The sequence below is a fragment of the Vanessa cardui genome, chromosome 13 (genome assembly GCF_905220365.1).
Source record: "Vanessa cardui chromosome 13, ilVanCard2.1, whole genome shotgun sequence".
Taxonomy (NCBI): Eukaryota; Metazoa; Arthropoda; class Insecta; order Lepidoptera; family Nymphalidae; genus Vanessa; species Vanessa cardui.
In genome coordinates, this window is record NC_061135.1 from 12131883 (window position 1) to 12147232 (window position 15350).

The 15350-nt window shown below is 32.2% G+C and overlaps 1 protein-coding gene across 1 annotated transcript; it reads left to right on the top strand.

Annotated features, from left to right (window-relative positions):
* The first annotated feature begins 1598 nt into the window (after positions 1–1598).
* Positions 1599–14298, top strand: LOC124534824. The gene is made up of 4 exons (XM_047110843.1): positions 1599–1770; positions 6482–6711; positions 12282–12398; positions 13937–14298. The coding sequence occupies exons 1-4, from the start codon at positions 1621–1623 to the stop codon at positions 14082–14084; spliced, it is 645 nt and encodes a 214-aa protein (XP_046966799.1). The 5' UTR covers positions 1599–1620; the 3' UTR covers positions 14085–14298.
* Positions 14299–15350: the final 1052 nt, after the last annotated feature.

Below are 15350 nucleotides of genomic sequence, written 5' to 3' on the forward strand. Positions count from 1 at the left end.
TATGTCAAACGGTAATTAATAATTGACAATATATAACAACAAGCATACTTTATAAAGCTATATAAAATAAATACATACACATAGTATCAGTAAAATAAATATTGATCTATATTATTTTTGCTATAACATTGCATTCTTGCCACCATTACACGCGGTCAAGATTTATACAGTAACTAGTTTTAGTTCATATTTGTATATATTTAAGCATAATGTTTAGTGCATAATATAAATAATGGGAACTAGGGGCCAGTACTACAGAAAAAAGAAAAGAAAAGCTTATGTATTGTCATAAAAAAAATATACACATAATTTACATAAAAATATTTGTCTTGATTTTATTGTTATTAGTTGTTTGATCCACTCATCCGATTGATTAATAAACTTGAAATATTTTTAGTAAAAGTGGCGTGGAGCTCAAATTAAAATAGTTTTAATTAAATCTTTACATATCAAATAGTTAAAACGTACTTCATGTAATTTCTCCTAATAATAATTTTCTGAAAAGTATATTTAAATAATTATGTTGCATTGTATCCGTTCCACTATTCTATCTAAACTTTGTATTTCTCACATAGAATGTGATTGAAATATCAAAGTAATTATAAATAATATTAAAATTGAAGACTTTTTTCCCATAAAATAAGTTCCTTATATAAATGTTCCTTATATATATGAATAGCGGTAGAATAAACTTATACTAAATTCATTTTCGATCAAAGAAAAAAAAATCATATAATAAACACAAACACATAAACAAGCTTTTTGTATATCTGCTGACACAATTAGCACTTAAAAACAATTAATAGCATTCGATGCGTTTACAAAACATTTTTTTAAGATGAAATGAAATTTCCACCATTATAGACGCGGCCTTATATCTAAATCTCAGGAGTCACATGACTCCGCACTGCACTAATTTGTTTACCTAACAGCGGGCGTCACGAAGTAGGCGGCTCTATTACGTGTTTACACACGGCTTATAGAGAACAGTCGCTTTCAAACTGTTAGTATTATTTATTAGAAATAATGGTATATTTAACGTAAATTAAATAGCAATATTTTAAATCAAATTTTAATTACTTTTTATACAGTTTCGTGTCATAAATTAATGTTCACATAACTTTTAAAAATGTAATTAGTTGACAATTTACATATTGTTAAAAATATTATGATTTTGTACGATGGAATTTTGTCGGACTAGGGTAAGTTCTTGATGTTTGAAATGTTTTGTCTCACTATCTTGCAATCCGTTGGAGTGGTGTTGAAAAGGGACGGAAATATGTAACAGTAAGCCTAGTGAGCGCTCTATTTTATTCGAAAAAACATTGAAATATAAAATAAGTATAAAATGTTGATTCTTACATTATTGTTTATACTTTACTCATTTTAAATGAATAAGACCTAATTTTATTATGTACAATAAATAAAAAGGGTAAAAGATCTTAGGTTAACAGCAAATAAATAAATCAGGATTTATAGCGTCAGTTTATTGTTTGTCAACTAAAAAAAATCCATTCGATAATGACATTTGCTATGTCTATGTTATCACCGATACGTGATAAGTGATTCAAACGATATCCGCCTCGCTGGCATTTAACGGCTGCATGTACAAAGTACAACATGTGTTCCAAAGGAAGTATCGTTATAATAACTATATTCATGAATATAACATTTCTTCTAGCAGTACAGACAAGTGAACTCGGCTTAGAAGACATAGAATTACATAGAAGTCGGAGGCAATTGTTGTTTCCCAATTCAACATTGTTGCAAGTAAGATACGATTATTTTTATTCTTTTCTTAAGGAATTTAATGAACTTCAGCTTAGACTAATAGGTAGTGGCACTTAAATTATATTACCAAGCTTCCGAATGCGCAGAGTGTATGAAATGTGTGGGTATAAATTCTGTATTAATTTGCGAAAGTTGAAAAAATAATATTATACAACTTTTTTTAATACATTTAAAATAATGTTACTTGATCTAACTTATTACACACACATAAGTGGTAAACAGGATATACGTCATAATAATTTAATTTCATATGTCAGGTCAGTCCAACCAACTAAGGTTTTTGTACTTCTTCTCTATAGAATCTTTATGAATCCAAGGAAAAAGTACCCATGTAATTAATAATTTAACAATAATATAACGATATCGTGTATTTGTGTGTAAAACGTATCGAAAATTAATCTAACACGACATATGCATGACACTGAATTACCAGATGGTGACCACCACCGCCTATAGACGTTACCGCTGTAAGAAACATTAAATATTCCTTACATCCCCAATACGCTACCAATACTGGGAGTAAAACATTCATGTCCCTTGTACCTGTACATAGGCTCTTTCACCTGGAACTGCAATACAACAGTACTAGGTATATAGGCTGGTTGAGGGCAGATATGATGAATGGCTTTAATTCAAACAGGCTTCCACCAAACCCAATCACCATGCAATATGGTCTTAGAATAAATCACAAACTGGTATTTGTTTTCACAAACTAAGATTTGATTAAGCTTAATAGGAGGTTAATATTAAAAGTGAGTGAAACCGTCGACGACATCTAGCTATGTATATATACGACGATGTTATATACCTTTGTGGTAAGGCTTTGTGCAAGCTCGTCTGGGTAGGTACCACCCACTCATCAGTTATTCTACCGCCAAATAACAGTACTCAGTATTGTTGTGCTCCGGTTTCAAGGGTGAGTTAGCCAGTGTAACTACAGGCACAAGGGACATAACATCTTAGTTCCCAAGGTTGGTGGCGCATTGACGATGTAAGGAATAGTTAATATTTCTTAAAGCGTCATTTTTTATGGGTGATGGTGACCACTTACCATCAGGTTGTTTTGCGCTTACATTGCAAATGCTGACTGAATACAACGAGATAGATCGTATTAATGTACCTACTACCTTTTTATCATTTACTTTTTACGAGAAATTTTCGAAAGCTTATTTTCGAAGCGTTTTTAAGCAATACAGCACTAATCGTCATGCAATAAAGCATCTTAAATACGTTATGCATTTGATACAGCTCAATGTGGCCCTTTTCAGCGTGTCATTGAAATAATTAATGTTTTTGTAGATATTACAAATTTAAAATGCAAGGACATAGTTTTGTATTTTCTATCGACTGGAAAGTTATGAACACTGTAAGACATTCTGTAGTATATTTGGTATCAGCATTATACCGGTTCAAAGCCAGGGCGGGTTTAAGCGGCGGGCATTTATAAAAAAATTTTCTGATTCGAAGTAATAACAAAATAAAATTAACTGCTGTTTGGCTGATGAGCTGGATCTATTGGTTGTATAAACCAGCAGTAATCGGTTTTATTTAATTTGCTAATTCTACATCTAAGTTGTGTCGTACTATACGGCGTTATAGTGTAAGCTACGGCGTTAGGTGATTGAACTCAACAACGCGTCCAAGTGACGCTGAGTCATCTGTGAAACGGCCACATCTGTGAGACCGAGCGGGGTGAAAATAACAACGACGCGAAATCATCTGTAAAGCAACGGACACATGTGCGACGAAGCGAGATAACTACAACAAAGATACTCGCACACGTTACGCTCCCTTTCCTCGCGCGAGTGTTTGATCCCTGCTTGAGGCAACGAAAATCAATAACCCCTTCGTTTTTAGATTAACACGTAAGAAACTATTAATAAAATGTATTCAGATAAAGCAGTACAGCCTGAGAACCCTACTAGTTAGTAAGACTTAGAGCAAGCAATGCTTTGCATTGGTTTATTTCGGTTTTTAAAAGCAACTATAGAGTATTTTGTGAAAACCCGTCTGTTTAGGTTTCACTAATCATAATATATTCAATACGTAGTATGATTTTTGTAGAGATTTTGAAGGATGTATGAGCCAATATACAGGAAAGACTTAATGTAACATAGCTCCCAAAATTCAAATCACATTTTGGCGATTTCATTTTTCATTTATTCACCAACATGCATTGGAATCCACCATAAAGTATTAGAGCAGCGTGTTGGAATATGCTCCAAACATTCTCAGGGAGAGGAAGGCTAAGTGTAGCTGTGGAAAATATACAGACTGTTATTGTTGTTGCGAATTTAAAAATTAACAAAGCAATCATTATGGACACATTTTTCTTACCCATGGTTGGCGCACATTGATGATCCTATTAGTCCTTATCGTTTCAATATCTAAAAGAGGTTGGAACCACTTAGGTAAGTGCTCCCTTCTCTATAGGTGTTGTGGGTAGCCATTTGTCTACTTATTTAAAAAATAATCCAGTCTTTTTTTGTGAAGTGCAATAATAAAATTTCATATTTTATACATATCTAATTAAAAGTACGAAATCAAGTCCAGTGCGCAATTATTTCATACAATTCGTACATTCAATGTTGCACTTAAGCCGTGACGTGTCTGTTACCTTAGAACAAAACCCAGTGGAATTGGTTTGAGAAGTGAACATATTGAAAATATAATATTAATTTAAAATATGTTGCAATTAAAAGATTTCTATTTATTCTTGAAGTCACTTGTACGACGGACTAGTCCAATAATTATTGTCTTTCTAACTTATCTCACCCGTAACACTTATTTTTAAGTGAAATTGATTGAAAAAAAACTAGCTTACATACACAAAATAATAATAATACAATATGCATAAACATACTGCTTGTTGACTTCCAGACAGGATATAAATGTTGATAAAGAGTAACTACTGAGTTTCTTGCCGGTTTTACTCGGTAGAATCTACTTTAATAAAGTACATTTTGATTTAAATAAAACTAGTTATAACGGGTATCACGGGTAGACTGACCCGTGACCACGAACGCTGTAAAGTGCTCGAAACGTCGGGATGTCCAAAATAATTAATACACGCGATTAAAATCCGTTATAACTAGTTTTATTTAAATGTGTAATAATAGCGAAAATTTAAGACAACATTACATTTTGATTTCTTTTTTGATAAAACATTTCCCTCTTTAGTTAACTATTTCCTTGATATTAACTGGTGTAGGTCTCCATCATTATGCTTATTTTCAAGAAACGTGAAATTTTTTCATTTGAATTTTATACATTTTTTCAATACAAAACTAAAATTAAATTAAGATAGACTTGCATCCGTGTCACAAATTTCTAAGCTTTACTTTGTCAAAGGTTCAAGAGAGTTTGCCCATATCATTTACACGGTACCCACTGTTCAGTGTACTGTTACCGTATTTTCTAATTAAGCTGGAACCATTTGCAACCTTGCGCAAGTACACTTATGCGTGGTGATGTTTTGTGTAGCACAAAACAAAACAGGACTCAATATGTTCATGTGAAAAATAAGGTCATTTCCTATTTTATATTTACAGCCTTTTGATGCTGAATGAGTATTGCAATATTATATTTAGAAAAAGTTATTTTATATAGATTTAAAAATTTCTTGCTTAAATAATCATGAGCGTCAACGTAAACTTTGTTACTGTACTGCATTCAAACGTCATGTCAAATCATTTTCAACCGACTTCAAAAAGAGGAGGTTATCTATTCGTCTGTAACGTAGCCAAGAAAACCCTACAGTATATCTATCAAACGACAATACGAGAATACTTAAAGAAATATGTTTTTTGCAAATTACCTTTTATACGATAATAATGAATACGGGCTCAATCAAGGGACTCAGTATCGCTTCTTTATTTTGATTGTTGAGGCGCGTGCCCGTGGCTGACATCGGCTCCAAATGTAGCAATATTTATAACTATATTATATAATCGTAAATCGACTTTTAATTATTCTAATATTTGTCATTTCATTTTACTTAGGAGGACTCTAAAAATATCTTGAATACACAATTATTTTTATTACTTTTTAGTGTATATTCATTTGTTTTAAAATAGTGTTTTGTTTGAAGTCGTTTTTCCTTTTTGTTAATTTTTTTATTTATCATATTGAAGTATAGAACGATACAACGTAGATGTAGCATCGACAAAATTCGTCAAACCGATCACATACGAATTAAATACGCTATTAAAATTATCAATATTTATTACTTATGTGAATACGATCTTTATACAAACGCAATAACTTGTAATATCGTATGACCTAGTCAATTTGACACGTCGATTTACATGCACCTGCTTTGTCGGGTTGAACTGATACGAGAATCTATAGCGACGAATAGCGTCGAATAGCATCGAATGGCGCGGTAGGGAACTATTTTTATAGGTTGTTTAAATCGGCAGTAATCGGTTTTATTGAATTTGCCGATGCTATATGTAAGTTGTGTCGTACTATATTTCTTTATCTATACTAGAATAACTTAGGAGACCTATCTGACTGTGGGTAGGCAGTGATGAAATTGCATATAGTTCCTATGCCCCAATGTCACTTAATAGCGAGACACATTGATACCAACGAAACCTTTTCTATGAGAAAAATGCTAACATTCATTGTGATTGGTCAAACAGTATAAAAGTCTATTTTATATGTAATTGGAACTCTAATATTTCAGTTGAACATCGGCTTAGGGACACCGACTCCGATCAAGACTATCAACGTTAACTGGGCAATCCAAGCGAATTTTCAGCTTCCTTGGAATAGAACTCAGATACCAACTGATATTTTTGGCGCTAACTCAGGCTACGTGAGCACAGCAAGGAAGAAACGGGAATTGGAGGCTGATTATGAGAATAATGCAAAATTATATCATTTTTACAAATATGTTGAAGAAGTTCTGAACGGGTGAGTCTTATAAACAAATATTTATTATGCTATTGCTGCTTGACTAGTTATAGTAAGTAGGTCTGGTCTGTTTTATCCGATCAAAATATTCAATTTACCAAAAAATACTTACTTCAGGGTATATAATAACACCTTGAAGAATACGCTGTAAATACTTTGGCAAAACAAAAAATAGGGGTATGATTATCATCTGCACTTAATGAATATAGTTACACTACGGATATCTAACTAGTTACCCGACCTGTCTTTTCATGAGTACAATAAGGTACTATATACCTACAAGTTTTAATTTGAAGATTTTTTTCTCGCTAGGTAACTTGAACCTCGTATATAACATTTTTCTATATATATTACATACATAAAAACTGTCTTTTTCAATCACTTTATAAACTAAAAAAATGCAAAGTTTAAAATATCTAAGCGTGAAGACGGCGGGAAGCGATATTAATCATACTTACCAATATTGTTCGATAGCGTTATTGTTTATGTGTTATACTATAAAGAGATATATCATTGTTATTGTTATTATGTTATGTTGGCAAAATGTACAATGTGTAAAACTGTTAACGGAGCTATCAATGTTGCCAACTTCCCACTATATATCTCATGCTATTTACCTTTCTACTAAAGGATTCTGTTCAAATGCACTGCCAAGTGTGACGAGACGAGATAATGTCCATTCTAACAGTGTCTTTAAATATTCACTGTAATATACTGTCAGCTGAAATTAACTCATAATCTTAATCTCAATCGAAGAGATTCAAGGGTCAATCACAATTTAGTTTTATGTGGTCGGCCTTGGAAGAAAATGTCATCAGAAAATCTGTATGTTTCGAATTGTGGGTTTTTGTGCAAACTCGTTTAGGTTAAAACTTCGTCTAAGTCAGACCTTAGTCTACAATACATTATTCTAAGTTATAAGTAGAAATGTTGTTTTATGTAGCATTAAATGAATTTCAGGAATGATAATGGAACTTGGCACCCATTTAGACTCATTTCTTTGTCGTTGAAGTGAACAACCAAGGTATATTTCATAATACTGAACGCTCTCATTTTACATTTATGTTTTTGATGGGATCAGTATATCAGCTACAAGGGATGTGACATCTTAGATCCTGGCAACTCGAGACTAAGTAAATATTTCATTTCAGACCCAATTCTACGGACTTTGGTAATTACTTACCATCAGATAGTTTGCCAGTCTGGTACAATATTTTAAATAAAATAAAATTATCGCATGCCGCTTATACAGGTAGAAAATGAATGCGCTGTAAACCTCGAGAGAAAGAAAAAACCTTTTGGCCAGCAATGAGACATTTATTCAACATACCGGTTATTGTACTCTGTAAGCTTTAAAAACACAGAGAGTACGGAGTGTGAAAATACAAAATGTGATTGATTCTTCATTTTTTTAGAAAGATTTGTCAGTTGATTTTATGCTGTCATCTTTTCAACACTTGTATTGTAAAATTATAAAATTATTACGATTAATTTGTCCATGAACTTTAGTACACTCAAATTTAGTGCCTGTGCCATATGTAACACATTTAAAAAAATACAATTTTGTATGTATTCACTGTAAGTAGGTTAAACTTACGTTATATCTGCAAGCCACTAAAGTTGAACCAGAACATTAGGAATAATGAGGTTAGGTCATTCTATACTGTAAGACTTTTTCAAACTGTAAACGCCCTTATACGCCAATTTTTTTTTTAAATTGTCTCTACAAAGAACCGAAATATGTTGTTATAAAAATTAGAACGCGATTTTAATTAAGTATATTTTTCTTTCGTCGGTCATGAAACGGGAAAAGAGTTTTGCTATTTTATAATTAAGTTCTTTTTTAGAAATATAATAACGTCTTAAAATTATTAACATCTAGCTAGGCATGCAAGCAATTTTAATTTACAAATAGAAAAAGAATATTTCGAACTCGTATGAGTTAAGTCGGTATAGTTCGAACATCAGAATCAAAATGATGATTGTGGATTCAAACCCAAGCACCAGACACCACTGAATTCCCTTGAACTTTTTTCGGGGAAAAAAGTAAGAAAATATACATTGGTCGGGTGAAAATCTTCCACGTGTGAGCATCCACTAGCCCGCTTTGGAACGAGGTGTTAATAACATTGGTTCCTCAAAAGAATCATTTATCATAACAATTTCATAAATTTCAGTCAAGAATCCTATTTATGATTCGGCACATCTACGGATGGAGCTCTTCAAAAAGAGACCATAAGCGATTTGCTATCAACAACAACAACAACAACAACAGCCACCACTGCTGCTTCTCTCCCTTTGAGGATAAGGTTTGGAACATATTCGCCCATACTGTTCCAATGCGGGTTGGTGGAATACACATGTGGCAGAAAAACTACGAAATTAGACGCATGCATTTTTCTTCGCGATTATTTCCTTCACCGCCGAACACGAGATGAATTATAAACACAAATTAAGCACATGAATATTCAGTCGTGCTTGCCTGGGTTTAAACCCGCAATCATAGGTTAAGATGGACGCGTTCTTACCCCAGGGCCATCTCAGCTGTGCTATCACTGGAACAAAAATCGGGTTACGCTATTAATATATAAGATAATCATAAAATGGGATACACGTATCAGGGTGGCGTATCACCGTAAGTTGCTTGTCAAGATATCATGATTGACACACGAAATAAGTTCTTACAGAATCGCATTGCTGGTATAACTTTTGGCAGCGTCCGCTTGAAAAATGCCCGTACCAATTTAGTATTCTACTATCTTGAGATAACAATTTATATTTCAAATAATATAACACACAATACAGCCAATAAGTTCTGTGTTGAATATAACTAGAAATCCCATTTTATAAATTCAGAAAATAAATCATACTTTCCTATATTTATATACTATTCATACATTATACATGCGATAGAATTCATTACGAATCAAGCTTTAGCCCCCAAAGAAATTAGGCTACCAAACACTAGTAGTCAAGCGCGAGCATAAGCTTATAATATTAAATTTAATGAAATTACGAAACACAGTTACAAATCCATATTAATGATGTGACATACTAAAACCTTCTTCTAAACGTATACTCGTCTAAGTAGTCTTTCAGCTTAGCATTAAAATCTTCCCATTTATTAGAATAGATATATCAATGTACTACTTTTGCTTACCTTTGTAAGTTTGTATTAAAATAACTATATAGTGATTGGGCTTTGTGCAAGCAGGCTTGATAGTATCCTATCAAGACTGCTCATTCATCAGATACTCAACGAAACAGTGGTGTTGTTTCGGTTCGAAGAATGAGTGGGCCAGTTAAACAGGACATAACAACTTAGTTTCCAAGGCTGGTGGCACATGGTGATGTAAGAATTGATTAATATTTACAGACCCATTTTTTATGGTCGGTGTCTACTATCAAATGATCAACTGGTTCCCCTACCTCAACCATCAAAAACTAATTATAAAATATTTAAAGGCCATGAAATAGTTACGAAGTTTCAAGCAGTGCAGTTCAATGCCTTTAGAATTTTAAAAAAGAAATAACAATATTTTGGCTGGCATTATTTTTTTATAGACGTCTAATTGACTAAGCGTGCACTACCTTGTATTAACAAAAGATGGCAATCCGCCAGCTTAACTATTGATTGCACTGAAAAGAAACAAAAAGTAGCAACACGAAGTTGAAGATTTCAAATTCTTTTTCTTTATTCGTATTCGTTCCTTAAACGATCGACTTAAAAACTTTTTTCACGGTATCTTAATTTCTTTTAATGTATTGAACTGACTACTGAATATATTTTTCCTGTTTAATGTCAGTTTTAATGAAAATCTTTAATGATAAATAATATCCTTAATTAAGAAATGAAATCTTTAATTTAATATTTTTAATTAAGAAATAGGGTTTTGTGCAAGCCCGTCTGAGTAGGTATCACCCACTCATCAGTTATTCTACCGCCAAACAACAATACTTAGTATTGTGGTGTTCCGGTTTGAAGGGTGAGTGAGCCAGTGTAAATAGGCACAAGGGACATAACATTTTAGTTACCAAGGTTGGTGGCGCATTGGCGATGAAAGGAATGGTTAATGTTTCTTACAGCGCCAGCGTCTATGAGCGGTGGCAACCAATTGCCACCAAATCTTGAACAAATATTAACGTGAATAAATGAAAATTATTTTCGAGTTGTGTGTCGTAAACTTATTATGATATAATTAATTTCAATCAAATGCATTTCGCATTCAAGGAAGATAGATAGATGATACAAGTTAGAATATATTACAAGGCGAATATCATGAATATATTTCGGTCGAGAAAAAAGCAACAACATCTTTTTCTTTCCATAATTATATACAAATACATAAAAAATAACTATAAATATGACAAAAATTAATTACATCGTCTGACATTCGAATTTACCAGGAACCAATTTTCGGATAAATTGCCTTTGTCAATTTCCATTTTCCGAATGTCATTTAATGTAATTTATGATTGTTTAACGAGTCTGACAAAACACTGATATATACAGAGAGCAATATACTTCGGTGATTACTGTTTGTTGTATTTTTTATGAGCAATACGTTTTATATTGATTTTTGCTATTATCAAGATAAGAAATTAGACGAAATTATACATAAAGGCCCCAGCGTTAGTGAATTAAGTACTTTAATTGTAATCACTTAGTTTTGAGATTTGTTTCTGGATTTAGGAAAAGAAGGAATATCAGCTGTCAAGAAACAAAATCAATATACGGTAATCCAGCTGTCGATTTGTTGTATTATTTTGTGAATATGCATGACGAAGATGGTGACCTCGAACCAAACAATCTTACCGGCTCTTGGTCATATATTATAATTGCAATAAAAGTACAAAAGTAGTCTTGTCTCCCTTTTGAGGAAAAGGTTTGGAGTACGCTGCCCGAATGCGGGTTTATGGATACATATGGTAGATTCTCATCCAGAACGTGCACAGATAAAATTCGTTCGAGATGAAATTATAAACACAAATTAAGAAAATGAATTCAGAGTTTACTCCAGACTTGAACTCGGATTCATAGGTTAAAAATAACTTTTTGCAAACACTGAGCTATCACACTTATTTATAATACTAGTAATAAATTGTTTCCTCTTTTGTTTTGCTTTTGAATAACTTTAACTACTTTTTATACTTAAATATAACTTTCATTAAGATATTCAACAATCAAACTATAATATTATTTTTATCTTCATCAACATAATAAACTTTGATTATTATTTATTTAAAGAAACATTAAAATACAAGATATTTTACATTATTATAAGTTTCTAGATAAAGTAAAAGGAGTTGAGATGACTAATTGACACAACACTACAAGCCCAAACGAACATTGGTGATTCGAAGCCATCAAGAACCATTAAATTTCAACAAATACAAAAAAATCTTAGTTAATGATGTAATTCAAATTTTCCTTGGATTTCAATTCAATCCTCACAAAAAATTATTATCCATTCCATGAGTAATACAACTAAGTATTAGACATATTATTTAGGTACTCAAAATTTAACACAGCTGGGATATAACTAACAATTTTATACAATATTTTTCAGTTTCGGACAAAACGGTACGTCATGTGTACTACGGACGTTATGTCAGCTCGGAGCCGAACCACTTCACTCTGTAAATAACGAGGACCTTCTGCACGAAATAGCTACTTTTATCCTGAAGTGAGTATATATATAACCGTCTTCAAAATTTACAAACTTTCTTTGAGACTACCCTGTATATGGAATGAAATTTATTTTCAATCAAAATATACTTTATTCAGACAGACTTTCATAAGCACTTTTTAATCGTCATTTAGCAACTATATTAAGCGAAGCTACGTACTGTATTTTAACATTTAAAAATACAGTCATGTTTGAGTAGAGTAATTCCACATAATATAATTATTAATAAATATACAGAACACTTCTTCCACTATTAATGCGCTGTGAACCACAGGTTCTAAAGTGTTACCTCCCTGGTACTATTTAGACGCGAAAAAGTACAAGGTAAAGTATTACTGGTAACCGTATTCCTATCTTATACAATTTACAGTTGTTATTAAGGTTATAATAATAGTAGTAACGAAGTAAGCAGTTATGACGCTTTTAAATTGTACTTAGATAGAGTTGCGTACATTTAGTTAGTAAAATAGCATTATTTATAATATCACTTTGTAAATAATTATTTAGTTTATTAATAAGTACAATAAAATAATACAAGTAAATAATAATAAATTAATAAATATGAGACAACATCACATACATTACACTCATCCCAATGTATGAGCTAAAGCACTTGTGTTATGGAAAATCAGAAGTAACGACGGTACCACAAGCACCCAGACCCAAGACAACATAGAAAACTAATGATAATCTACATTGACTCGGCCGGGAATCGAACCAAGGACCTCGGTATACCAGGCGTATCCATGAAAACCGGTGTACACACCACTCGACCACAGAGGTCGTCAAATAATATTATTATATAATAATAGAAATTATTCCTATGATTATGTACATACTAAATGTACAACGTCTTACGAACTTGCAGCTGTTACAGTGTTTCTGATAAAATTCGGTCAAATACACGACGTTTCTTATACCCCTAGTTCTAATCAAACGAAAACTTCCCTTACAAACAACCCGTATCAGGTGAACCTTTTGTCTCTACGAGTATTTCATGACTTTATATTCATGAATGATTTTTCCGTATTCTTACAAAGGTTTTGGTAAGCCTTTTTATTTTTTTTAATTAAAGAGGTAGAGACGTTTAACCTGGTCGCATGATGAGTGGGCACTGCTCAAAAACTGGTAGCTATAAGTAATGTTTACCATTCCTTACATTCCCTTGTGTCTGTTCCACTGGCTTACTTGCCTTTTAAACCAAAACACAACAATACTAATAATCTGATGACTGGTTGGTACCTATTTAAATAAGCTTGCATAAAGCCCTACCACTACGTAGGTAGGTAGTAATAGTATACTGCTAGATATAATTAACAGTACCAAGTAATTACTGCCGAAAGCTTACTGACAAAATTGTTTCTATAAGAAATAAATGTCATAACTTTAAAGAAATTAAATAATAATTATTAATAAGCATAATTACACGTTTATTATTGTCTACATTTAACCTTAATAGAAACTAACACTAATTAGAATTTTAATAATTTTATTCTTTAAATACAAATTGAATAAATTCTGTTTTATTATTTCAGTCCAATCAACGACGTAACTGGCGAGAAAGACGAAGAATCTACAAATTACGTCGAAGCATTCGAAGCCGGTCAAAATAATCAAGATTGTCATTTGTTGTATGATAATTGTACTCTATCTTTAATAGATTTATTTACTGTAGTTCATTAAAAATACACGTTCACGGTCTTTAGAGACGATCTTATAAAAAGTTATTTCAGGTAAATCCTTTCTGGCTATTTATAATGTCGAAGCTCGAAGCTCCCTCGGGGGATGTTTTCATCAAAACAAGAGTACTGTTGCGTCTCAATATCTATATAAACAACATTTTGTATCTAACTATGTACATGTAAACATTCACCTTTTTCATATTAACGAATACAATAGCTTACTATATACTTAATATATAGATTTAATATGCATAAGTAATATTGTACAACATCACACATTACTATGATCCCAAAGTAAGTAGCTAAAGCACTTGTGTTATGAAAAATCAGAAGTAACGATTATCACAAACACCCAGACCCAAAATAACATAAAGAACTAATGAACTTTTTTTACATCGACTGGGCGGGGAATCGAACCTGGATCTCGAGTGGCGGAACCCATGAAAACCGGAGCACACACAGAAAGTTACTTTCGGAAGTGTCATTGAATTACAAGCAGAGCTTATAAAATATTATATAGGTTATGTTATAGAATTTAATGCGTTTATTACCTGTTCGCTTCGGTAAAATACAGATTCTATTCGAAATGTAGATTTCGAACTGATAGTTTTTTTGTGGTATAGGTTAGCGGATGAGCATTTAGGCCACCTGATGGTAAGTGGTCACCATCACCCATAGACAATTACGCTGTAAGAAATATTAACTATTCTTTACATCGTCAATGTGCCACCAACCTTGGGAACTAAGATGTTATGTCCCTTGTGCCTATAATTACACTGGCTCTCTCACCCTTCAAACCAGAACACAACAATACTTAGTACTGTTATTTGGCGGTAGAATAACTGGTGAGTGGTTGGTACCTACCCAGACGGGCTAGCACAAAGCCCTAACACCAGTGGTATCTTCATATTCAATAAAATTCAGCAAAATAGACGATTCATATTTCTGTTTGTAAGAGATTATTTGTATTTTGATTTCGAAATGTAAAAATCAAACAATTTTATATTTAACATAATATTTGTAGTAAAATTAATTAGTGCTGTGCTATAATGAAGTGCGTTTTAATTAACTGTAATAAACAAATACATGGGTTATATTAACTTTAACAGATGAAACACAAATAATAAGGCATTCACTTAGTAATATATATTTATATAATTATGTATATCGAAGTAACTCATTGTTTATGAACAAACCAAAGAATCAAACGTATTAAAATTGAATATTGAGTTATTTGAGGGATGAAGATATCTATGTATATTAATGT